The sequence below is a fragment of the Sturnira hondurensis genome, unplaced genomic scaffold, assembly GCF_014824575.4.
Source record: "Sturnira hondurensis isolate 20B ecotype Veracruz unplaced genomic scaffold, ASM1482457v3 Scaffold0009733, whole genome shotgun sequence".
NCBI classification, from domain to species: domain Eukaryota; kingdom Metazoa; phylum Chordata; class Mammalia; order Chiroptera; family Phyllostomidae; genus Sturnira; species Sturnira hondurensis.
This window is the reverse complement of record NW_028082364.1, coordinates 5,961,960-5,986,833: the sequence shown is the minus strand read 5'-3', so window position 1 is coordinate 5,986,833 and position 24,874 is coordinate 5,961,960. Positions and strand designations below refer to the sequence as shown.

The window sequence follows — 24,874 nt, the reverse complement described above, 5'->3', positions numbered from 1 at the left end:
TGAACCCTGGGGGCCGTCTGTGCCAACGAGCGACGTCCCCGGGGCTGCTGGCTGGGACCCACGACGTGGCCCTGTCTTCCTTCACAGCCTCCGAGGGATGGGAGCCTGAACGGCCTGCTCCAGGGTTATAGGATCTACTACCGGGAGCTGGAGGCCGAGGCCGCCGAGCCCAAGACGCTCAGAACCCCCTCGGCGCTGCGCACCGAGCTCCCAGGTGAGCCCACGCTCTTCCCTCCTCCCGGCACAGGGGCCGCACTGGCCACCAGGGCGGCAGAGGGGTCCCCAAGGGACATACAGGGTCTGCTCATGGCGGCAGCCAGGTGGCAAGAAACAGAAAACTGTGCTCTGGGGCCTCCGCCCCATGGGAGTCGGGGAGGTCATGGGGGTTGTCAGGGTAGAAGGACTCACCGAGGATGTGAGAGCCAGGAGTCACTGGGGGTGCGCCTCCCTAAAACTAAATGATGGCGAGGTGGGGAGGAGGGGCGGGGGGTGAACGCCTGGGACCTCGTCCGGAGGGAGGAGCAGCCGGGCCTGGTGAGGAGGCCGCTGGGCAGGCAGCTTGTGGCTGCGGAGACCCTCGCCCCACCGTTGTCCCTCACTCTCCACGCTCTGCTGGGCCTTTGCCACTCCTGGCCACGGCGGGGGGTCCCCCAGGCAGACACAGACAGCACTTCCAGGGGGCACTCGGCCCCTCCCTTCCTGGGGCACAGATACGCAGGGCGGGCTCACAGTGTCCCCTCGCCGTTGGCTCCCCCCAGCATCGTTGCTGACGGCCAGACAACCGGGAGCATCTCCCAGGCCGCAGCAAACCGGGAGTCGCCTGGTCCTCAGAGACTGTGGCAGGGAGCCCCGCCACTCCGGGAGCAGGGGCAGTCGCCCCGCAGCTGACCGGCCACGCGGCCCCGGTCCTTCCAGTGCGTCCCGCACGCCGACCGCCTTTCTGCCTTGCTCTCCTCACAGCCCACGGCAGCTTCAGGACCGTGAACAGCAGCTCCGCAGTGACCACGTACGAGTTGATGCGTAAGTGCACGCCGCCCCCAGCCAGCACCAGCCAGGCTCCGTGGCTGCGATTTACGGAGCCCCTCAAACCACGGGCAGGCAGGAGAAGAACCTTCCAGAAAGAGGCTGGGGAGGGGGAGTCTTGACCAGCTGGTGCTGGATTCGGGACGGAGTCGGGCTGGGCAAAAAAAACCCGTGGCCCCTTCCACGTCACCTTCCACATCACCGCATCCACCTGTCTGCCCACTCGGCCCACCCCCACGGCTCGTGCACCGTCTCCTGGTCCGCCCCACCCCTCGGTGACTTCCTGGCAGCTCAGAGGCTCCAGTGACGAGGGCGTCCCGCCGGCTCTCACCGCAGGCTTTTCGGGCGCGGGTGATGCGGGACCAGGGGGGTGGCCCAGCCCAGGCAGCTTGTCCGCGGCCACTCAGTGCGTCTCCACCGACCCCACAGCCCCTTCTTCCAGGGACTCAGCATCATGAGCCCCCAGGGTTGAGGCTGGCCAGGCCACTGTGGTCCCAGGACCACTCGGGGGCGGGGGGTCCTCTGCAGGGCCACACACTCCAGCCGTGATGAGGGCTGGCAGGTCGAGTCCCACTCAGCCACGTGGCAGGACCTTGGGGACATCTCTGAGAGTGACAGTGGAGGGTGTGGCATCCCATTCACTGAACCGCTGCTCAGCGAGGAGCTCCACAGAGCCACTGGGTGCGGGCCTGGCCTGTCCTTGTTCACACCGTTCCCCTGAGGACGGGACGAGTACAGAGGGCTCGGGAAAGCCAGCTCCAAGGAAGCTGGTCAGTGGGGCACCTCTAAGGGCTCGGCGACAGCTCGGCCACTCCCGCAGGTCGCTCAGGCTTGGCCCTGCCTGCGTAACTCTGTGTGTGTGGCTTCCCACACGCTGTCCTTCCGTGGGGACACAGCAAGTCAGCTTACACACCCACGTGTTTAAATGCCAGGGTCTCGCCCCTCCCGCCTCTGCACTGGGGCGCCCGGGCAGGCTGTGCAGGGCGGGGGGCTGCCACCACCCAGCACGGGCAGCTCCTCTGTGGAAGCAAGGCCCACCGACGCCGGGGCTCCTGGGGGACACCAGTCCCTCCTGGGGGCAGGGGCCCCTGGCCTGCTGACCCACCCCCATCCACCTTGCAGATCTGAAGAAATACCAGCGCTACGAGGTGGCCCTGACGGCCTACAACATCATCGGCGAGAGCCCAGCCACCGTGCCGGTGGAGGTGTTTGTTGGCGAGGCCGGTAAGCCCCCGCATCCACCCCCACACCTGAGGCCACGATGCGTGGCATGACCACACAGTGTCCCCCGTTGCTGGTGGCACTGGAGGTGAACAGGTTGCAGGCTCAGCTGGGGCTGCAGCGGCCTGAGGGCTCAAGGGAGCAGTCAGGTGACGGAGGTATTTACATGACATGTGGAGCAATGCTGTGGCCTCTGTGGGGGTCCAGGTGAGGGCCTCCCGTGGGCAGGGAGGACGTCTGTGCTTTGTCACCTGCGTCCCTGGCTGGGCTCGGTGGTGCCCGCCTCAGCCAGACTTGGGTCTCAGAAAGCCACGAAGTCAGGCTTTCTACCCTTTTAGGGGAGGCGTGTCCCTGAGTGTGCTTCAAGGACGGTCCCTGCAGCAGGGCTGACTCACCGTGAGATGTCCTGGGGTGTGGGGACCACGTTGCGCCTGGCCTCAGTGCCGAGACCTCCCCTTGCCCCCAGCCACACAGTACTGCACTCCCCTTGGCAGACAGCTTTAGTCTCAGGCCAGCCGCCGGCCCGGACCTGGCTGGCACTCCGGGCCAGGTGACTGGGGTTCCCTCCAGGACAGAGGCCCAGGCTCTCAGAGGAGGGGCTCAGCAGGGGGGCCAGCTCGAAGAAACCGCTCAGGCAGCCAGTGCAACTTGGAGAGGCTGTCCAAGGGTCTGGCTCAGATGGGAGACTCCCAGGGCCTGGCCTGCGCCGTCCACCTCCCCTGTGCACCCGGGGCACCCGGGACGCAGCCTGCGGGCTCCTCCCCAGGGAAGCTCTGACCCTCCCTCCAGGCAGGGTCCAATTCCTTCTTCAGCACCTGGATCCTTGTGAAGACATCTGTGTGTCGCATCAGAGGGGACAGTCCTGTCCCTATGTGTTTGTCCCCTCCCAGGACTGTGGCACTCACCTCGAAATGCCCCTCATCTTGGGCTCAGGACCAAGGGGCCCGGATGCCTTTGCCACCCTGCAAACAGTGGCTTAGAGCCACTGTGGGGACAGGCCAGAGGGCTGCCAGGGACCAGGTGCCTGCCCTGTGGCAGGTGGGGCCGAGGCGGGGAGGAGAGTCCTGTCTCTCAGCAGGTGGGGGACTGAGGGGACCCAGGCGCTCAGGCTGCCTGGCGTTTCAGGGAGGGTGGCTCAGCGCAGCATCTGAGTTGTCGCCACGGGTGGTCCTGATGAGGACAGCGAGGCCCAGAGGACACCTCACTTCCCCGGGTCTGCACAGTGGGCAGGAGACCTGGCCTCGGCTGTGTGACCTCGGGCCAGCCGTCTACTCAGCATGACTCCCACCGCGTCCTCGTGCCTTGGGGACGGGTGTCACTGGAGCCCTGAGAACCGGCGTGGATGTCAGGTCACCTCTCTGCCCTCGCACCGGGCCCCTGGGCCAGGCCTCCTTGATGCTGCGTTTAAGGCGGCTGGGAGCGGTGTGGCGGGTCCTTGGCCGCTTGTCGCCGCTTCCCTCAGGACAGACGTTTCGCCCCTTCCAGCGCTCAGACTCCGTGAGGCTTTGTGCCGCAGGGACCAGAGCACAGTCTTGTGACGTGTCCCCTGTCCTCCCACTTCAGGCCTCCCCGCGTCTGGCAGGCACACCAGTCGTCACCATTTCACTCCGTGGGCCTCCCCTGGCCAGCCTGTGGTTAAACGCCAGGGCCGTTCACCGTGGGTCTCTCCTGGGTCGTCCGGTTGGTTTCTAAGAGCTCTTCCTGCAGTGAGGGCGGCAGGTCCGGCCGTGTCTGTGGCAGAGCCTCCCCTCTCTGTGCGCGTCACCGACTCAACTGTGGCTAATTGCTGGGCGGTCTGCCCTCCGCCCTGCAGCCCCAGGTGGCCTCCTGCTCGTGGGCTCGTTCTCCCATTAAACCTCTGTCACCCACCCGGGATTCGGATTGGCATCTCGTACACAGGGAGCCCCTGAAGGGATCTTCGTTGCCAGGGGAGTTCCCCGTCCCCAGCACCGTCCACTGATTGATGCCTGTGACGGAGCTTAGTCAGGTGTGAACCCTGGCACAGCCGCGCCTGCCTGGGGCCGCCCTGCCTGGTGTCTGTCCTCACAGGTGCCCCCTGAGCCACCCCAGCCTCACATTCCTGGCACTGCATCACACGTTTCCGTGTTCAGTAGCCCTCACCCCGCTCTTTTCGTTTTCCAAAATTCCTCAGCCATTCCATGGCTTTTACAACTATTTTGGCAAATTCTCAAAAAAAGAATTCCGGGATTTTGATGGAAAGTGTATTAACTTTGAAACAGGAGTCTCCATGCTGTCATTCCGGTCAGGCCCCGTCCCCAGGGACTGCGGACACACAGGACCACAGGACCACCCCAGGTCCTGTATGTGGCCTCCTGGGGTCATTTCCCACAGGTCCACGTGGTGTCCCTGCCCCACACAGGGGCCCCGCGGTCATGGGGCGCCCCGGACAGCAGGCCTGGAAAGGGAGCCGGCGGTGCGCCGAGTTCGGGCCGGCCACCGGACGTCCTGACCTTTGGTCCCCGGCACGCCTTCTGTGGAAAAGGGAAGACAGGCGGCCGCCCAGATTCCGAGCTCATAGTCACTGCGCTGCAGTCGGCGGTGCTGGATCGCTTTGGGCGTCTGCGTTGCTTCGGGAGATGGAGAGGGACCTGGAAGTGTTGGTTCACTGTGTTTCGAAGAACGAGAAACTTGCTGTGGCACGCGGGTTTCTAACCAGAGCTCCACATTTTTAATTACCGTTGTTGGCTGGAACGAGAACCCTCTCGCGGCTGCTCACCGGCTGCTCCAGCGCCACCTCACGACGAGTAAGGCCCACACTGCGCTGTGTGTGTGTGGGGTGGGGGGGGCAGGCACAGGAACCCAGCCCAGCCCGGGCAGAGGGAGCGCAGGACGCAGTGCACAGCCGGCCGTGGTCAGCGGAGTCAGCGCAGCCGCCCTGCAGGGCCCTTCAGGGGCCTCTGGGCCATTCTGAATGGAATGAAAGAGCGTGAGGTTGGGGAAACTTAGGCAGCTTCTTACTGGGCGGGTGGCCAGGCTCCCGGCCCACCCAGTGCGCAGTTCCCCGAGTTAGCAGGGCTGTGGGGAGCCCTGGGGTGGACGTCTGTCGATGGCCCACTGCGTGGGGATCTCTGTCTCCATATCCCAGATGAGCAGTGTGGTGTAAAGATCCGCTGAGCCTGGCGCCCGGGGCGCCATGGGCTCTCCCCACCTTCCGGGGTACGGTGTTTGGTTGGCTGCCTGGCTGCAGACACTCTGCTCTGGGAGCCTGGCCCAGGGGTTCAGAATGGGGACCCTCTTGCCCCTTTGCTGGGCCTGCCCTGGGCAGGCAGGCAGTGGTTGTCCTGCCGTGCCCTGGCCTCGCCAGCATCACCGAATGCCCCTGGGGCCCCTGCTGCCTCCGCCAGGCTCACTCTCCGGCACCCTTGTCCCAGGACGCCCTCTTCAGGAGGCCGCGTGCGGAGACAAGCAGCAGGTTGGTGCCAAGGGGTGCTGCACCCACCGTGGGCGCAGGGCTGGGGAGGAGGCCTGAGGCGGGAGTGACAGGAACAGATGTCCCGAAACCTGCGTGTGCTCCCGGGACTGAGCTCGGGTGCAGAGTCAGGCACGGCCCGGCGGAGCCCTGAGAGGGAATGAGATCAGCCCTGATGTGGCCTCAGTCACTGCAGTTGGGGGGAAGAGGGTGCTCGAGGACCACCCCACGGGTGAGCTGAAGCCTCAGAACCCTCCAGCAGGGACCCGCAGAAACCCAGAACCACTGTCTGCACGCCAGATGGCCCACTCCTGCCCAGGGGCCCTCCCAGACTCACACGTGGTCGCACCACTTTGTGCCAGCGCCTCGCGGACCCCCAGTGTCTGTAGGGACGTGAAAGCTGCCCCAGCCTCGCCCTGGCTCTGCCCTGGCCCCGCCCTGGCCCCATCGTCCCGGCCATTCAAGCCTCATCATCTCCAGTGGCTGGGCGGGCCCCGTGCTCACTGGCTGCCCGCCCCCCCCCCAGACCACCACCTTCCCTAGCAGACAGAGCCACAAAGTGCTGGTAGGTAAATGGCGTTATTAACGACCTCGTTTGCATCAGTGCAGGCAGAGGGGACAGCATCCGGTGCCTAATGCTTCATTTGGAAGGGATCCCACTTGTCACACGAGCCCAAGTCCAAGCCCTTGGCACATTCTTGGAGAGCCTTTGGTCTGCATACTGGTGGCGGTCCAAGGTCTTGTCCCTGAGCCCCTGCTTGCTGGTCACCGCCAGGCCCTGAGGGACATCCCCTGAGGAGTGCACTCTGGGCGGGGCAGCTGGCCTGCCCGGAGTCCCAAAGAGGCTGAGCTGGAGGCGGCTGGAGGGATGTGAAGACCGAGAGCACCCTCCTCTTACCAGCGCACGAGCACTGAGGCGGGCTGTGGTCCAAGGCCCCTGGCCGGCCGGCCGATGCACAGAGTGCCACCCCACTGCCCTGAGGCCAGCCCACCAGCGGCTGGCCCCTGCCCCACCCCCCCGGCCTTGCAGGACCTCCCTGAGCCCAGGCCGGAAGGCCAGACACTGCGGACGCTCCTGGAGTTCCACTGGGCTGTCGGGGGCAGGGTTTCTCCGTCACCGGCTGAGCAAGCGCTCTCTGCGGTGGCAGCGTGGTGCTCCCTGGCCAGGCAGTGTGTGGTCCCGCCTAGGACTGTGGGTGGCAGCACGGTCAGCCTGGACATGAGATGCCCAGAGGGTGTCCACTTTACACCTGTACCCTTGCGTCCCACCTTCGGTGCTGTGCCAGCAGGTGCCTGGCATCTCTGGGCCGAAATGCTTTGGCACAATGATCTTGGGTGTGTCTGAAAGCGTTCTGATCTGACCCTGGTGTCTGGCACCAACGCCAGGCTGGGAGGCAGAAGGTGACTCCACCCCACCCGTGGGTTGGCGGACTGCTCTCTTCAGGTTGGGGAGAATTCGTTTGGGGCCACACCCAGCAGCCTTCTGAGTCGGGCGCCTGTCCCCGAAGACCTGCCCCTTCCAGGAGCCGAGGCAGGAAGCCTCAAACCAGCCTGCTCCGCTCTGTGCTCTCCCGCCTTTCTCTGTCCCCTGCTGCGTCAGCACCGCCCGGAGTCTTTGTCACCTGCCGTGCTTTCACCGCACGGAAGCCTGTGCTGCCGGGCAAGCCCGTGGGTTTACCAGGCACTGCAGGCTGGGGACAGCCATGCCTGGGGCTCCACCGCCCAGGACGGGACTGGGGGCCTCTGTCCAGCACAGGCGGACTGCGGTGCGGGGCCACGCGGCCCCTGACTTCCGGGTCCTGCTGCAGCTCGCCGCGGGCACCCTGGTGAAGGGCGTGATTCTCCTACCCTGGCGCCACCTCGGGCTGCGTGAGCTGCGTGTGTTGGGGCCTTGGAAAAGGAGACTTTGGGGGTGGGGGAGCCAGGTGCTCGCCGGTGACCAGGGTAATGGGGCTCAATTTTGTCTTTCGCCTTTTAATTGTGCGACAGCGATTTTGCGATAGAGTTGCCGATGGCAAACATGCAGAAGACATTAACTTTATTTATGTTTTGGGTTATTAATGTGGCTGTTAAAATTCCTCCAGTTAGTTTTGATTGAATTGTTTTTTTGTGTGATTCTGTTGTTTAATGGAGCGGTAAATAAGAATTTCTGATAATGAGTCCGAGCATCTGTCACAACAACCTGGTGCGGGTTATTAACATTTCCATTAGTGGCGGGGTGGGCAGCCCAATGTGGGAGCCGCACAGTTAGAGCAAAACAAATGTTGGTGTCAGGCTGAGTGGGTGTTAATTACTATTTTATGCCACCTTGGGGGGAGGGGCGCGGGGGGAGGGGAGACTCCAAGGTCATTCTCTCCAAGAAGGCCTCCCAGGGAGCCGCCCTGCTGGGCTGTCTGCCGGGCCCTCTTCCTCCATTAGCACCTGTTTCTCGGTCTCCTTTGGTGGCCCATGAACAGACTGGAGTCTGGAGGCAGCTCCTGGGCCTGCAGGCCGAGGTTGCAGGAGGTGAGGGGTCCCCTGGCACCCCAAGAACAGTGCTGGCTTCAGCCCCGGTTTCCCGGGGTGCCAGGGAGGGAGGCCAGAGGACAGACCATGTGGCCAGAGTGCCCAGTGTGGACAAGGGCCCCGCCCCGTGTGGGGGCACCCTCTGTGTTGCCCCAGCTTCCCAATGGCCACCTGGGGAAGGTGGCGGCCACCTTCGTTGTTTGCAGGCACACGCAGCCCTGCTGACACCAACCCAGCACCCAGGGGTCTCCCTGCGTGGAGGGGAGGGAGCAGAAGCCAGGAGTGGGCCCTCCGAATCCGGAGCCGGGGGCGGGGCGGGCACCTCCCAGGGGAGCGCCTCCAGCTGCAATCTGTGTCCTGTTCCTCAGGGAGGGGCGGCCTCGCGTCTGCAGATGAGCTCCCTCCAGGAACTGGGCTCCGGGCAGTGACCGGAGCTGATGCCTCCGCCAGCCCACGCTCCCTGCTCCCTGTGAGCTGCCTGCCATCCTCAGGGCCCTCCGCTCACCCCAAGGACTATCCCAGCTGTCACCAGACCAGTCCCAGCCAGACCACGTGCCCTGGCCTTGAAGAAAGGGGTGCTCCACAGAGCCCTCTGCTGGGTCTCCGCACCGTCCTCTCTCTTTGTGACAGCCCTGACTCTGGGTCACTCCTGTAACTGCGTGGTCCCAGGCAGAGTTGCCTGTGCTCCCAGTAGCGAGCCGGAGAGCCATGGCGGGGCCTCTCGGGCCCTCCCCGGGAGCAGCTTCTCAGCCCCCCGTCCCGCTCTCTCCACAGCCCCGGCCATGGCCCCGCAGCACGTGCAGGTGAACCCGCTCACGGCCAGCCAGCTGGAGGTCACCTGGGACCCGCCGCCGCCCGAGAGCCAGAACGGGAACGTCCAGGGCTACAAGGCAATGCGCTCGCACCACACTGGGCCCCTCCTCCCCGGGGGGCAGGGCCACCATGAGTGGCCTGGATCCCGGGTGGAGCCCCGGCCCCACACCACACTGCCCTTCCCGGCCCATGCTGTCCCCAGCCCCTGGGGCCGGCACACAGCCGACCTCAGCCTTGCCCCTCGGCCCGTGGGAGCTCAGGGGCTCCTTCTCAAGCCTGCAGAGAGCCCTGCCCCTCCCGCACCCGCTCTGGGGGGCTTCCTTTGTGGACAGTGAAGCCGCGCTCTGAAGAGCACAGTTCCCCACCCCAGCTCGGCCCCGGGGTCTCCATCAGATGGTGCAGGAATCTCTTGATTGGTAGGTCTCGGGCGGGGCCCAGGAATGCACCACCCGAACAGGTTCCCCGGGGGCCGTGGTTCCCAGGAACCCCACTTTGAGAGCCACCACACTAAAACGTTGTGACTCCACAGTAGCTGAAGATTCCAGAGACGGAACACAGGAAAGGGGGCAGGCAGGACAAGAGGAGTGCTGGGTGATGAGTGATGGCTGGTCGGGCTATCCCGGGGCAAAAGTGCCTGGCACCGGTCCGTCTCTTCCCAGAGAGCCCCCGAGACCCCCAAGGCCACCCTGCAGGAAACAGCAGCGAGAAGCCCCATCCGTCTGCAGGGCGGCGTCCTCGCCTGGGCGGTGGGAGCCCGAGCTGATCAGTCACCCGATCCCGTGGGCTGACCCACCCCGACAACTAGGGGACCGATTGTGTGTCCATTTAGAGACGATTCCTGTAGGTGGTTTATGAAAATGAAGGCGTCCCTCAGCGGCAGGGTGCTCACCACGGTTAACGAGATGATGGAGAGTCCTGGGAGCGTGGGGTCGGGACGCTGTGTGTGTGTCCCAGCTGCGCTTTCTAATTCCCTCAATGAGGGGGACACTACACTTGGGTGCTGACCCCGTGAGGAAGACTGTTCGGAGGGGGATCTCACGGGGTCAGCTCGGAGCGCAGCAGCTGGACTGAGTTCCTCGGGTGGACGTGAGCGATGCCCCCAGGCAGGGCCGCTCCAGCGTGCCGCGGGAGGGCTGGCCCGGGCATCCCCACACCGCAAGACCTCTGCGCCGCCCGCACGGCAGGTCCGGTAGTTCCCAGCCCCAGCAAGTCCCCGAGGCCACAGGGCCAGGCGGACCCCAGACCGTGTTGTCCTTGGGCAGCCCGGCCGGCCCACGTGGGCAGTGGTTCTTGGCCGGCTGTCTAGCAAAGCAGATCCAGCCACCTCTGCACCTGTGTCCTGGAAGCCACAGTCACCTGCAGGCACGTGAAAACTCAGTGAGAGGGTGACTCCCTGGGTCTCACCCACCCGGGTCTTGTTTCACTGTCCTGGACTGACAGAGGACCACAACACCAGCCTCAGATGAGACCAGGGGCCTGGAGTGGACGCTGGGGCCTGTCCACAGGCCAGCCCAGGGGGACACGACTGCCCTCCCTCCACTCCAGAGCCGCGGGGGCGGCAGAGACCACGAAGGAAGAGGCCAGCCGCGCTGGCTCTACTAGAGGAAAGGAACACCGTCCCTTCCGTCCCCAGACCCGGCCCGGAGCGGCCCTCGGCTCCCTTGGGCAGGGCTCAGGCTCTGGAGGCGCCACTCGGAAGTGCCAGTCAGCGGCTCCTCTGCCGAGGGGGCAGCCTGGGAGCTCTGCCCACCCTGGCACGGCCCCCCTGTCCCCCCCACCCAGCAAAGCTGCATCCCAGGGCCTGCACAGCCCCACCCACGGGCTCCTGACAGCTGGAGACCGTGAGGGGGTCACCCGTTCCCATGGCCCTTCTCCGACCCCTGGCTTTTTCCCAACAGGTTTACTACTGGGAGGCAGACAGCCCGAATGACACGGAGAAGATGAAGGTGCTGTTCCTGCCAGAGACCGTGGTGAAGCTGAAGAACCTGACCAGCCACACCCAGTACCTGGTCAGCATTTCTGCCTTCAACGCTGCTGGAGACGGGCCCAGAAGTGACCCCAGGCAGGGGCGCACCCATCAGGCCGGTAGGACAAATAGCCATGTGTTCCCACAGCTCTTTGCACCGCCCGTCCCACGAGGTTCAGATGCTGAGTGGGGGTACCTGCAGGAAGGCTGCCCTGTCCGGGCCAGGCTCCCACGGCCCCCCGGCCGGGCCTTAGCCGGGTCCCAACAGCACTTGGTAGCCATGAGCCAGTGTGAGCCAAGCCTGCATCCCTCCCTCCTGAGCCCCCAGGGTGGCCCCAGCTGTCACACGCCAGCTGGAGCATGGGTTCCGAGGGGTCACCACTCTCCCGGAGCCTCTTGGAGGGTCCCGGCGGCCTGGGGAGCTGGATGACGCTGACAGGGAGCCCAGAGGAGCCATGGCCTGGCCTGGCATCGTGGCAGCTCTGAGGGGATTTGGGGGGCCCCAGGGAAAGCGAGGTGAAGGGGCCATGGGGGAAGGCCCACCTCCCTCAGGGCTCCCTGCCATGCATGCTGTGGGTCCAGCCAACTAAGGCCCTCCCGAGACCATCACCCTCTGGGGACCGGGGCTCCTGAGCGTCACGCCACCTGTGGGTGACGTGAACAGCCCGCACATGCTGCTTCCTTTGGGCCTCACCTGGCAGCTGAGCTGGGCTGAGTGTGGACACGGAGCAGGGAAGATGTGGGCGGGGCCTCCCCAGGGCACTGCGGGCCTGGCAGTCACCGGGCCAAAGGACCAAGACAGGACGCAGACGGAGGGCAGAATGGCTCCTGAGCACCGCAGGGAGCTGGAGGAGTGGGTCCCCACCCAGTCCATTGGAGGGGGCAGCTCTGGGCACCCAGACCCTCCACACTCAGAGCTCAGGCAGGAGGGGGATGTGCACAGAGTCAGCACGCCACCTGGCCACACACCTGGCCTTCTGTGTCTGCGGTCAGGTGCCCCAGCTCAGGACAGCTCCTCACTCCACCCCGCTCTGGACCAAGCAGGGCACTCGGATGGCAGAGGGCTGGGAAGGGGCGTCCTCTGAGACCACCAGGCCCCTGCGGGGTAGACAGTGGGCAGGGCCCGCAGCCGTCACAGGGCCCCGGCCGTCACAGGGCCCCGGCTCCCGGGGAGCAGGCCAGGAGCCTCCCGAAGGCCCCAGCAGGAGCCAGGAAATGGAGTGGCCTGCGTTCTGTCCTGTCGCAGGACAGGATTTATTATTCATGCTTTGCCTTTGCCGCTCTGCCTCGGAGGCTCCTTCCTGCTGCTCCGCTCTCCCCTGGAGGGCCTGGCTTTCTGGCTGACCCTAGGGGGCTCGGAGAGGGCCGATGAATACCCTTTCCCTCGGATGGCATTTAGGTTTTCACTGAGTTGAAAAGGGCTCCTGATGACATGCGTATTCCCCGTGGAGGCAGAGACGTGTGTGCAGACAACCTGCCGGAGCCTCCGCGCAAATCCCTTTGTGCTCTGTTCCCCCAGCGCCCGGGAGCCCCAGCTTTCTGGCGTTCTCCGAAATAACCTCCACCACGCTCAATGTCTCCTGGGGCGAGCCGGCAGCTGCCAATGGCATCCTGCAGGGCTACCGCGTGGTGTACGAGCCCTTGGCGCCCGTGCAAGGTGAGGCTGGGAGCACAGGGGGCGGAGAGAGGGGGGCGCTGCTGGAGGTGGGGGGCGCAGTGCCGCAGGTTCTGCCCCCAGTCCCTGCGGGCTAGGCTTGCACGCATGTGCCTAGGACCGTATCTCTTTAGTTCCCGAGACATTCTCCACAGTTCCTCCTGGGCTCTCAGCCCTCGCGGGCCCTGAGGAGATGGCTGTGAGCTGCCCCCATGGGCCCCCTCAGGGCCATGCTGCCGACCAGACAGTGTCAGCGTCGGGGCGCAGGGCTGCCAGGTGTTTCTCCGGCCTCCCCTCCGCCCGCTCGTGTCCATGAGCACTCGCGGCGCTCCTGCCGTGGGCCTGGCCTGTTCCGGCTGCTGAAGCCTGTGGACCCAGGGCAGCGGGGATCTGAGTGGACTGGTCACTGGGACCCCTGGGTCCTGGGTCCTGTGCGTGTGCACCCCAGTGAGGAGAGAGGCAGCGCACGGTTACACAAGCCAGAGTCTGGTAGTGACCGGCGCCTGGAAGGAAATGGGAGGATGGCAAGGGCGCTGGGCACAGGGAGGAGGCCTGGATGGCGGGCGAGAGGGAACCAGGCGCACAGATCCAAGGGAGAGCCCCCTGCAGGAGGCTGAGTGGCGGAGGCGCTGGGTTGGGGGGTGCGGGCGGTTCCTTCCGAGACCAAGGCTCACGAGGGAGGAGGGCCCACAGGTGTCCTGCCTGCTGCCCGCAGGGCCCGCCCCTCAGGGCAGTGGTGAGAGCAGAATGGGAGGGTCTGCGCTACGGGAGACCAGGGCCCTCTGCCTGAGTGCCAGTCTCAGCGCCGAGGATGAAAACGTGGGTGGACGACGCCTGTGTCCAGGACCAGGTGGAACCACAGGCGCCCAGAGAAGCAGAGAAATGCTTCAACCTGAGGCCCTGAGAGGAGCAACAACCACAGTCTGGAACCGAGTGGTGGTCACGCTGGGGGGTACCTGTGGGTGTGCCCACGTCCTGGCCCAGGACCTGGGCGGGGAGAGATGGGTGGGCGGGGGGCGGGGGGCAGGAGGGAGAGGCAGGGGGACGTGACGGAAGCAGGCGACAGCGTGAGGGTGAGAATCGGACACGTTAAGGTGCACGGGGTTTGGATGTGGAGCCAGGTCTGTGCCCGAGCGGATGAAGGTGAGGGACAGGAGCGGGGGAGGGGGGCTGTGGGGGGGGCGGTGCTCTGCGGTCACTCACACGGCACCTGCCCGTGGCCCCACTCAGCTGCTGTGGGGCTGACCCACCCCCAGCCCTGTGCTCCCCCGCCCGGCTCATGAGTGTCCAGTGGGCGCCTCACCTGGCCTCCGCGGACCAGGCACTGCGGCTCCAGAAAAGGAGCCGGGCCCAGGGCCGTTTCCCTGGTAACGCGCGCAGACAGGCTGTGAAAATCACTGGCCCTTGGCGTCTGGGGAGAAGCAGGACCCGCGCCAGACAACACCAGCTCCCCACTCGGAGCCGGGATGCAAGTTCCCGCGTACAGTCGGTGGTGCACAGAGGAGGCGGAGTGGGTTTGGAGAAGAGACTTTGGCGCTCGGTTTCCTCCCACCCGCTCCGCCGTGCCATTGACCGTGAGGTTGTTAGGTTGCGAGGTGCTGAGAAAGGAGAAAATGCTCCCGATGAGCTGTGGCCGGGACGTCCGTGCCATCAGCTCCACGCTGCGTCCCGGATCCGAGGCGTGAAAACGTGAGGGGAAAACAGCGTCCAGAGCAGTCAGTGAGCCCGGGCAAGCGGGTCTGCTGTGTAAACGGGGGCAGGGCCTGGCGCCCGTGCACAGGGAGTGTGACCACACTCGGCTGCACCCCTTCAGAACCAAGAGCCTGCCCCAGTGGCCCAGCCAGGGCTTCAGGCAGGGCCCAGCAGGGGATGTGGGCCAAACACGACCGAGTGAGAGAGGGCTGCCAGAGCCCTCCCTCGTCGGGGACGTGGATGTCCCACCTTCCTCGGGCAAGTGCTCTGGCCGGGCGTGTGTGTCTGAGGTTTGCAGGCTCTCGGGGCTCTGTGGTGGCACCGCTGGGCCAGCTCTGGGGCCCGCTGTCTTGTAACAAGGTGCGTGCCCTCCAGGCAAGGCCACTGCCGTGACCGCCAGCCGTCGGTGGCCTGGACGTGCCCCAGGAGGCCTCCCTCCCTCAGGTCGCACCCCATCTCCCAGGAAGCCAAGCAGGTGTCACCGGGGCCGTGGTGGCTTGCTCGTCTCCCATCAGCGCTGGCATTGCCAGGAAGGAGACTCACGTTCAGCGTGTGCAGCCCACTCGAGGCTCCCGCTCCCTACGGACGGGACCCAGGCACACCCACTGCGTCCGCCAAGCACTTACACGAGCCGGGCCATCCACACACTCTCTCCAGACCCTCACCACGCACGACCCACGGTGCAGCGGCACACTCATTCTCACTCTGCAGGGCGACCGGGCCTGTCGTTGGAGCACTTGGGAGGGTGGGGGCGGAGCCCAGGCCCAGTCGAAACAGCCGCGTGATGGGGGCCTGTGTTTCCGAAAGTGGGCCGTCCTGACAGGGCGTGAGGAGCAGCTCCAGGAGCCTTCCACGCTCCCGGCTGCGCGTGGGACTCCGTCTCTCGAGTGACGACAGGCGAAGTCGCTTCAGCCACAACCATTGTCCCATCTTTTCACAAGTAGTGCGGCCAGGTGTCACCAGCATCCTCACTCCTGTCCTTGGGAAAGGGCTCTCTCAGCCGGCTCCCACGGGCTGTACCTCACGGGGCACCGTGCGAGGGGAAAGCCGCCGCGGGGCCGGGCCCTTGCTGCGCCACCCACCCCGGGCCCACACCCCCACACCCCCCCACTGCAGCCCCGGTTCCTCTCCTGGCCCGAAGGAGCCGCTAGGGCCTGTCTGCCCCCGGAGCAGACGGGTGTGAGGGCCTCTGCGTGGGGCTCTCGCCCCTCCCTGCCGCCTCCCGGACCCAGGAAGGTGTGGCCGGGTCTCGAACAGTCTCACTCCTGCACGCGTGACGCGATCACAGGTGCCGTGAGAGCATCGGGCAGCTCCGCATGGGCCAGAAGCACGTCAGTCCCGGCAGAATGGCAGGTGCTTTGGTGGAGGTCGTCCGGTGCACTGCCTGTGCTGTGCACACGGGCACGCGTCGGCGGTAGGGACTGAGAGACCGGGGTGTAGAGCGGCGAGCTCAGCCGGGAGGGGCTCCCAGGGCCGCGTGCAGCTCTGGGCCAGACCTCCCCGCCGCCGCCCCCCACCCCTGACCAGGGAATGCAGCTCGGCCCAGGCGACGGGGCCCAGGGCGACTGTCAGGAAGACAGGCCTGGTTTCTCCCCAGTGCCGAGATGGGAGGGCCCGACCCCGGTCAGTCCCCTGCCGCGTGGGAGCACCGAGCTGCACGGAACGCTGAGCCGTGTTCTCAGGAACCCAGCTTCATGGCAGAGTTATTTTTATGTTTCCTAGAATGTTTTTAACTGTAGTATTTTATGTGATTGCACCCAGAGGCTTTGTCTTGCAGGGCATGGTTCAAAAACTGACTAAATGAACAAGACTCTGACATAATTGGGATGCGAGAGGCCCACCACCCCCTGCCTCCCGGTGGGGCAGAATTCACAGAGTCGGACATGGGCTGGCTTCCGCCCTGGGGAGAAGGAAGGCGTTCTAACACAGCAGAAGGGGGGCTGCTCCTCCCCAGAATAGCCGTATGCTGGCAGGGCCCAGGCCGTTGGATGAGGGCCACGATGGGAGCTGTGTGTGCAGACCCTGGCCCTCCGAGCGCCCTCCCAGTGAGGCGAGGTGAGGGTCGGGCTCCCTGGACTGCTCCCCCCTGTCGCTGCAGGGGGCTCGGGCGTGGAGGCCATGCACATCTGCCGGTGTCACTCTGAAATGACTTAGAAGGGAATAACTTGGCTGAATCGATGTTTTGTAAAAAGTACAATATGAAAACAGTAAACCAGAAGAAGGTCGTTTGGAGACCTGTGGGACTGGGGACTTTGAGGGATGGGTCCATTCTGCAGTGAGCACACGCGTGGCCCGTCCGTGGTCAGGCCGCTGAGGTGAGGGCTGGGGTGGCGCCGCACCGTTGGCACCGAGGGCCAGCCCTGCTATGGCTGTGGACAGCCAAGCCTGGGACAGCGGGGACTGGTGTCCTGAGTGGTTCAGTGACTCAGTGAGCGCCTTAGGGCGTCCTCACATCCTCCCACCAGGAGACACCCAGCAGAGCCCAGAGAAACCTGCAGTCCGGTGCATCACTTTCTTTTCTTTTTTTAAGATTTTATTTATTTTTATTTGTAGAGAGAGAGGAAGGTAGAGAGAAAGAGAGGGAGGGAAACATCAGTGTGTGGTTGCCTCTCATGCGCCCCCTCCTGGGGACCTGGCCCACAATGCAGGCACGTGCCCTGACTGGGAATCGAACCGGCAACCCCGTGGTTCACAGGCCAGCGCTCAGTCCGCTGAGCGGCACCAGCTGGGGCGGTGCATCATTTCAGACCTGTTTAACCCAAGCACCTCAGTTGCCCCCCCCAGAAATCGCTGCATCTGCGCCGTTTCCTCACATCCCCTCTCACGCTGCACCGCCCGACTCCCGCGTCTCTCAACACAGCCACGGCCTTTCTGCTCCCTTTATGCCTTTGTGAGTGGAGACTTGTCGCTGTGCTGTCCCAGTCCAGGCGGCGACACTTGTGGGGACCATTCTTCTTCATCCTCACTTCAGGGTTTACGAACGACGTTGTCACGAGCTGCCTGAGGCCTCGAGGCTGACAGCCTCGCTGGGCAGCCCACCCTCGGACTGAAAGCCTTCCTGTGTCACCCCCACACCCCATCATCCCCTCCCCCACAGCTCAGGGAGCCCCAGGTCACCCGCGCTGGTAACACGGGCCCGGAGCAGCAGCAGAGGCCTGACAGGGGCCAGGGCCCGAGGTCCCCGAAGTGCCCAGGGGCCGGGCCTGTGAACAGGGAGGCCATGGGCCTCCCCCTCCCATTGTGGGCACCTGCTGGCCCAGCGTGAGCGCTGAACATGCTTCTGTGCACCGAACATCGGCCGTTGCCACCACTAAGGCCTCCCAAAGGCGAGAAACCCTCCCTTACCGTGCCCCACACACGGTCCCTCTCCAAACTGAGCCGCTCACCCATGCTCTCCCCGCTGCAGGGGTGAGCAAGGTGGTGACCGTGGACGTCACAGGGAACGGGCGGCGCTGGCTGAAGGTGCGGGACCTCACGAAGGGCGTGACCTACTTCTTCCGCGTCCAAGCGCGGACCATCGCCTACGGGCCCGAGCTGCTAGCCAACGTCACGGCCGGGCCGGCCGAGGGTGAGTGGGCGCCTCCTTCGTCTGCAGGTTGGGGACAACCGTCTGTGGGTGTGGAGCCAGCAGGACTTCGGGGCCAGGGGCCTGTGGGCACCTTCAAAGGCCTGTGTGCACAGTCTGCCCACGGCTCAACGGGTGCCCGTGAGCAGCTTCACGGGTGTTAAGTGTGGGGAGTCTTAATCTGTTTTCTGGGAAAATGAAGAGGAAAAAGTTAGTTTGAGTTTTGAAATACGGCACAGAAGAAAACTCTGGTTTCCACGAGTCGTGAAGACCAGCCGTGTGGGGCTTCCTGCTGCGACTGCTGGGGCCTCAGCTGAACCACCCGCAACACCCAGGCGGCCCAAGGAGGCCACGCGGAGTGCGGGGCACCACGCTGGGCACTCCGCACGCACCCTCTCTCTGCCCTTCTGATTGGCCCACGTTGTCACCCAGCGAGGGTGGGCCGTCCAGAGCACAGAATCCCAGACCGGGTGGTCCCGCGCTGGGGGCTGCACGTCCCCCGGGGGCCAAATTCTGCCCTCTTTTCTGTCTGTCCCCACAGGTTCCCCGGGGTCCCCGAGAGACGTCCTGGTCACCAAGTCGGCCTCTGAACTGACGCTGCAGTGGGCCAAAGGGAGTGCCGGCAGGGCGCCCACCACGGGCTACATCATTGAGGCCCGGCCCTCAGGTAAGGGGCGCGGGTCCGGGGGCGCCGGAGTCAGTTACAACTTACTAGTTGTAAGTGCCTTCCAGAAACTTCTCAGAAGCCTAGTTCATAGGACCGAAATTTCCACTCAAAGGCGATATGAAAAAACCCCTGGCCCAAGAACTCCCACAGTCCGCTCACCAGCCCGAGGGTCCCGAAACTCTGTTGCACAAGGTGCTCGGCCCATCCTGGGGATGTGGGGGACGGGGGTCCCAGATCAGTGACCAGCTTGGGCCCGGCTAGGGGCCTCTGTAGTCACTCACCCCTGCCCCACCCCCTGAAGGCAGACGCCCAGAACAGGTGTGGGGCTGTGGGCCGCCCCCGGGCCTGTGGGAGCAGCTGCATCTCCCCCAGGTCTGGCGCTGCATGGGTGACGCTTTGCAGGCGCCGGGGCCCTCCCAGGCGCGTGATGGCGTTCAGGTCTGTGCGTTCGGGTGGGAAGACGCGCATTTCTTATTTTCACTCACCTCTCACGGAGACTCAGCATCTTCTCCCCTTGTAAATGTCAGGGTTCCCGTTGGCAGCACCCAGGCATCTCCCCCGGGGCGACTTACGTAGGAGAAACGTCTGTCTCTCAGCCCCGGGTGGAGGGCTGAGGGCCCCGTGTGGGCAGGAGGTCTCTCCCCGGCGGTGCCCATGCGTGGCTGCCAGTCCTGGGAGCCCCATGGCTTGTGTGAGTCTGACCCACGCGCTTCCTCTCCCCGGCGTTCTCCCCGTGTCCGCATGTAAACGTCCCACTATGTGAGCCACCAGTCACATCAGGGGCCCGTCCTCACCACCCCATCGTGAGTAGTTGCTTCTGCCATGGCCCTACTTCCAAACAAGCCCGCGTGCCAAGGCAGTGGGGACCAAGTCTTGAACACACGAATTTTGAGGAGACACAGTTCAACCCAGAACCTCAAGTGGCACTGCAGTCCCTGAGACACTGTCAGCAGAGACACCACGGCTGCATCCGCGTCACGTACCCACTGTGGCAGGTGTCCCACCAGCGCAGCATCGTTCGGAGACCCCGCTGGACCTCGTCATCCCACGTCCCCTGACGAGGGCTTTACTTTCATTCCCATTTGGCCACTCGACGCTCCAAAGCAGGTGTCTGGTGCGTCCCCTCCCAGGTCCTTGGCAGCGTCCCTTTGCCACGGGCGAGTGAAAAGAAGCCGCCCCTGTGTGGCAAGGCCAGCGGCAGGCTGTGGATGTGCAAACACCCTGCCGTGCCGCAGGGCCCCGGCCTCAGCCGTCTTGCAGCACAGACCACACACCACCAGCCGCCTGTGTCTGACGCCTCCCAGGCGCGCTCCGGCTGTCCCCAGGGAGGGAGGTGGCTTTCTGAGCTGGGGTTTGGAATGGGGGCCAGGTGCTTCATCAGGAGAGGTTATTTTCAATAGGGGGCCACTCAGTGGGTCCCCTCAGCACAGAGTGTCTGGGAAGACCAGACAGTTCAAGTCCAGTGGGCTGCTCCCCTCACGTCCTCCCACCACCCATGGCTCTGCGTCTGCCGCTCAGCAGCTCAGTGGCTGGTGCTGAGCAAGCAGGCAGCCGGGGTCAAGGGCAGCTCCTGTCGGCCCCTGCACGCTGCACTGTGCAGCCCCTGGCTGCCCCACTGTGGAGACTCGGAGAGAGCAGCAGCCACGCAGGGAACACTGGGCTGGAGTGGGGCCGCTGACCCCTGGGCCCAAGGACAGCACGTCCTCCTTGTCGAAGACGGTCCCCAGTGGGGCGCCGCGTCCTGCTCCCCAGAAGGCGGTGGAGACTGTGCAGCAAGTCTGACTCGTTTCCACAGAGCGTCCCCACCGTGTGCCCCTGCAGGGAGCCCCCCAAGCCCATTTGCGAACCTGCACCACAGGCTGGGACGGGCTGCAGGGACTGCAGACACACGTCCCCTCCAGGGCAGCGCTGCGACACACGCTGGCACGTGCCCGACGCAAGCAGACACAGTGCTGCTTTTTCATGAAGAACATGTGGGGTGTGGAGCCGAGGGCGGGGGCAGGCCCTGCGCCCCAGACGGGGACCTCCCACTCACAACCTGCACTGTGGGCCTCTGACCCTGACACTTTCGGCCGGAGAGAGGAGAAAATCAGTGTCATTCCGAAGGCGTGAAAGCTCCAAGTCAGCGGTTCGGTGAGAAGGCAGCTCCGCCTCGGCCTTGGCCTGGCTCGCTGCCTGTCCCCTCCAAGTCCCGCGTGCTGACACCCTGCACCCCGTCCCTGTCTTTCTCTGCGGGGAGGACTCTCCCTCGCAGGCCAGCCTCTGCGTTTAGGCTTTCACCTCATTTCTTCCTCCTGCCTTAAACAGGGGTGAGGTAAAAAGTGGTTTTTTATGAGATGTGAGTCAGCCCGCCTGTTTGAGCTAAGTTCCTGACCCAGGCTGACCGTGGATGAGAAGAGAAATCGCCGTGTTTAAGAAAGCAACAGCAGACCGGCTCCCGCCTGCTCGGGGCTGCGGGCTGACAGTCCCGCGTGGGTGGTGCGAGTCAGTGGCACCGGGAGCGTCTGGCGGGGAGCGATGGTTCCATCCGCGCGGAGACCCTGTGTAATTGTCCGTGAAATCAGACCGGTGTGCGCCCAGATACCTGCCGTGCAGCCCAGCCCCGGCGCTCGAGGGGCCGGCCCAGCAGCACTCTGCCTCCACCCCCAGACCAGGCGTCGGTGTGCCCGGGGTACCCGGAGGCTGTCTGGGAGCAGGCGCACCCTCCCGGGCGGGGCGGGGGGGTGGGGGAGGTGGCGCCAGAGGGAAAGGCTGAGTCAGTCTGCTGGGTGGACACAGACCAGGAGCAGACAGGACCCCATTCCGAGGGGAACGATGCCTTTCCTCAGGGGTCTCCGACTGCGGCCCCTTCCCTTTCCTTGGTAGATGGATGGCGCCTCAAGACCCCCACAGTCGGTGTCTGCGTTCTTTAAACAAAAGCGGAGCAGGCGGGCCCCACGAGCCTGTGGGCCCCACGAGCCTGTGGACCCCACGCAGCCTGTGGACCCCACGCAGCCTGTGGACCCCACGCAGCCTGTGGACCCCATGCAGCCTGTGGACCCCATGCAGCCTGCTCCCGGGCAGGCAGCCGGCTGCCTGCCCGGGACCAGGTGCGATTACTTGGGCGTGTTTCTCAGCGGTGCCACCTCTCACCTTCTTCCCAGTGGCAGTGCCATTTTCCGACAGTGTGTCGGCGCTCCCTCGGTGTCCAAGAACCAGGGGCAGGCCGGGCAGACAGACCCGCTTCGGGCTCGCTGAGCTGCCATGGACCCCTCCACCGGAGGTCAAGGGGAAAGTCGACATCTCCCCCCAAAAGTTCAAAGCCCTTGGGCCAGCAGGGCTACTCACCAGTCATCCCGGCAGCAGCCATCCAGGGAGTGGCTTTGGGAGACACCACCGCTGTTCTCTTCCCACCAGTCACAGTTTTCTGGGGTGGTGACCCCGGAGGTCCCCAAGGGGAGAAGGGAAGGCAGTCGGGTGGCCCGAGCGTGCCCGCAGGGCAGAGCCCCCCCAGGCGGCAGAGCTGGGCGACTCCCCTCCCCGAACTGCCCTCTACCTCGGACGTGGGCCCGGCTCCTCGTCCAGGCTCACTGGGGTGAAAACCAGGCCCTGGGACCAGCAAGTGCTCGGAAAGCCAGCTGCAGGCATCTCATTGCAGCTGGTAGTTCCATATGGTACCCCCGCCCCGGCCCCCCTCCCCTCCGCCACAGCCCAGGGCACTCTTCCCCACCAGGGTCTATGCGGGTGTCTAGCAGCACAGTGCAGACGGTGCCGTCCAACTCGAGGCCAGAGTGGGCTCGTCAGAAGCTGCCAGCCCCCCCACCATGATTCTGATCTAAGTGTTAGTGTGGATCAGTGGCCTGGTGAGTTATAAAGGAAGCCTAAAATGCTGAATATGCCAAGTTTGGAAAGGAAGAATTAAGCAGAGTAAAAACAGGAACCGGTTTTTTTTTCCGGTTAATTCCGAAGGAAGTCTCTTGGCATGATGGCCCCTGCCCAGACATTTTTCACCGTAAGTGGATTCCTAACTACCTCGTTCTGGGTTGAGATGCTACATCAATATTTTAAAATGTTTTTTTATGAAAAATGCACACGATTCCTAGAGCTACGGCAGAGTGCTTAAAATAAAATGTGGCTCCGGGTGACGACGGTCCAGGAAGGGGAGAGAGCTTTTTTTCCCCAGCGGCAAGAAAGCGTCACAGAAACACNTTAAGCAGAGTAAAAACAGGAACCGTTTTTTTTTTCCGGTTAATTCCGAAGGAAGTCTCTTGGCATGATGGCCCCTGCCCAGACATTTTTCACCGTAAGTGGATCCCTAACTACCTCGTTCTGGGTTGAGATGCTACATCAATATTTTAAAATGTTTTTTTATGAAAAATGCACACGATTCCTAGAGCTACGGCAGAGTGCTTAAAATAAAATGTGGCTCCGGGTGACGACGGTCCAGGAAGGGGAGAGAGCTTTTTTCCCCCAGCGGCAAGAAAGCGTCCCAGAAACACGAGTGCAGAAGACACTCGGGGACCGCCACGCAGACCTGCCTCTCTCAGGCTGAGGGCGCCCGTGGCCCTCCTCGGCCCTTCGTTTCGGGGGTTTTAAGGAGCGTCCAGTTTAGAAGAGTCTGCGTGTTTTCCGTTAGTCTCTGTCTCCAGAGGAAAGCGCTGCCTGCCTCCCGTGGCCCCGAGAGCCCGGAACGGAGGCGCGGCCCCGGTGCGCGCTGAAGGCCGGGCGCCAGTCGCTGCTGTCTCGGAGCAGCCTGTGGGCAGCGCGAGGCTGTGAGCGCGCACTGGCGCGGGGGGAACGGAGCAGGAGACGCCCGCAGAGCCGGGGGCGGGCGGGCGGGCGGATGTGTCGGGTCCACAACGCAGTGGTTGCAGACACGGGTGACGCGAAGAGGCGCGCTGGAAGCCCACGGGCAGGAGCCCCCGCGTCTTCCTGGGTGTAGGAGCGGGGTGAAGGGTGGCCTCCAAAGATGAGCCTGAACGGGTGGAATGGCCTTGTCGGTTTTGCTTCGTCCCCTGCCCGCCGCTCATTGAAAACAGACATCTCCCCTGACTCCCCGATGGGGGCGCGGGTGTGGAGCGGGGCCTAAGGGCCAAGGGCGCCGCGGAGGGAGTGGCCTGGGGGGCGTGGCCTGCGGGCGTGGTCCGTGCCCAAGCGGGGCCTTCTCCGCGCCTGTGGCTCCCTGACGTCTCCCACGCGGAACTCAGAATATAAGTCCCGCACAACGGCCCTTCCGTGTGTGAAGCTCAGGATTTTAGGAGGAAAAGGGAAAGGCTTAAGCTGCAGCGTGCCATTTCGATCTTATTAGTGGTAATGGGCATGCTAGAGAAGCTCATGTAAATGCGAATATTCAGAAACAAACGAGCGTGCAGCTGTCTCTCTGCCCGTGCAGAGAGCGCGCCTTTGAAAGCTCATTCGCAACCCTTCCCTCATTAACCTGTGACTGCAAGGACTTAATCGGCGCGGACGCTAAGTCCTGCGCAAACACAGACGTCCGCGCTAGCAATTTCCTCTCTGTTTGCTGTCGGGCTAATCCACTCGAGCGGGCCTGCCAGTTCCAGCGCATGTGATGAGGTTGGCCTCCGGATCAGCCGCGGCGGCGGCGGCGGGGGGGCACCGGGACGTGACTGCCCTGTTCCAGCCTTCACCACCCCCAACCTCCTGCTCGTTTTAAAAGACCACGCACCCGTGCCTGCCTGAGAAATTGTAATCCATGAAGCATCGCAGCTCCAGACGATCCTTCTGGGCTTCCTTTCTGCCACTTCTTACCTGCCGACCTCCTTAGAGGCTGGGCTCAGGCTGGGTTCAGGCCTGCTCTCCTCGACGCTGGGCTGCCTCTGAGTGCTTGGGCAGGGCAGCCGCTGCCGGTCTCGGGGCTCGGTCCTGCGGAGAGAGGCCCCCTCCGTCCCGTGGAATGGGACAGTGTGGGCCCTTCTGTGGCTGCATAATGGCACTTAGCCTAGTGGCTTTAATTCCAGCTTTAGTGTTTTCCTGTATGTCAGGGTTTAAGCAAACTCAATGTATAGTTTGTGGTAGAATATACTTAAAACTTACCCTTTCGTTACTGGTAAGCGTCTAGCACAAGTGACATCCGGCACGCTCACACTGCTGTGCAGCCGGCCCCACCCCCATCTCCAGATCGTTCTCATCTTCTCACACTGGGACTCTGTCCCATGACACACTCACTGCCCCTCGCCCCCCCCCCCAGCCTCTGGCACCCACCCTCCTCCTTCCTGTCTCTGTGAACTGGCTCCTCTAGGGACTTCACAGAAGCGGAATCGGACAGTATTTGTCCTTCTGTGGCTGGCTTGTTTCACTTGGCACGGTGGCCTCCGGGTCCCTCCACATTGTAGCAGGTG

General features: G+C 64.2%; 1 protein-coding gene across 2 annotated transcripts in view; it reads left to right on the top strand.

The window, feature by feature from the left end:
• SDK1 (sidekick cell adhesion molecule 1) overlaps window positions 1-24,874 on the top strand; it is a 340,546-nt gene that overhangs the window by 304,715 nt on the left and 10,957 nt on the right. For both annotated transcript variants that reach the window (XM_037057908.1, XM_037057906.1), the window contains 8 exons: window positions 88-214; window positions 961-1,020; window positions 2,146-2,247; window positions 8,954-9,069; window positions 10,891-11,077; window positions 12,478-12,615; window positions 17,711-17,872; window positions 18,411-18,536. In XM_037057908.1, the coding sequence (XP_036913803.1) occupies window positions 88-214; window positions 961-1,020; window positions 2,146-2,247; window positions 8,954-9,069; window positions 10,891-11,077; window positions 12,478-12,615; window positions 17,711-17,872; window positions 18,411-18,536 (1,018 nt within the window). The remainder of the gene's footprint in view (window positions 1-87; window positions 215-960; window positions 1,021-2,145; window positions 2,248-8,953; window positions 9,070-10,890; window positions 11,078-12,477; window positions 12,616-17,710; window positions 17,873-18,410; window positions 18,537-24,874) is intronic.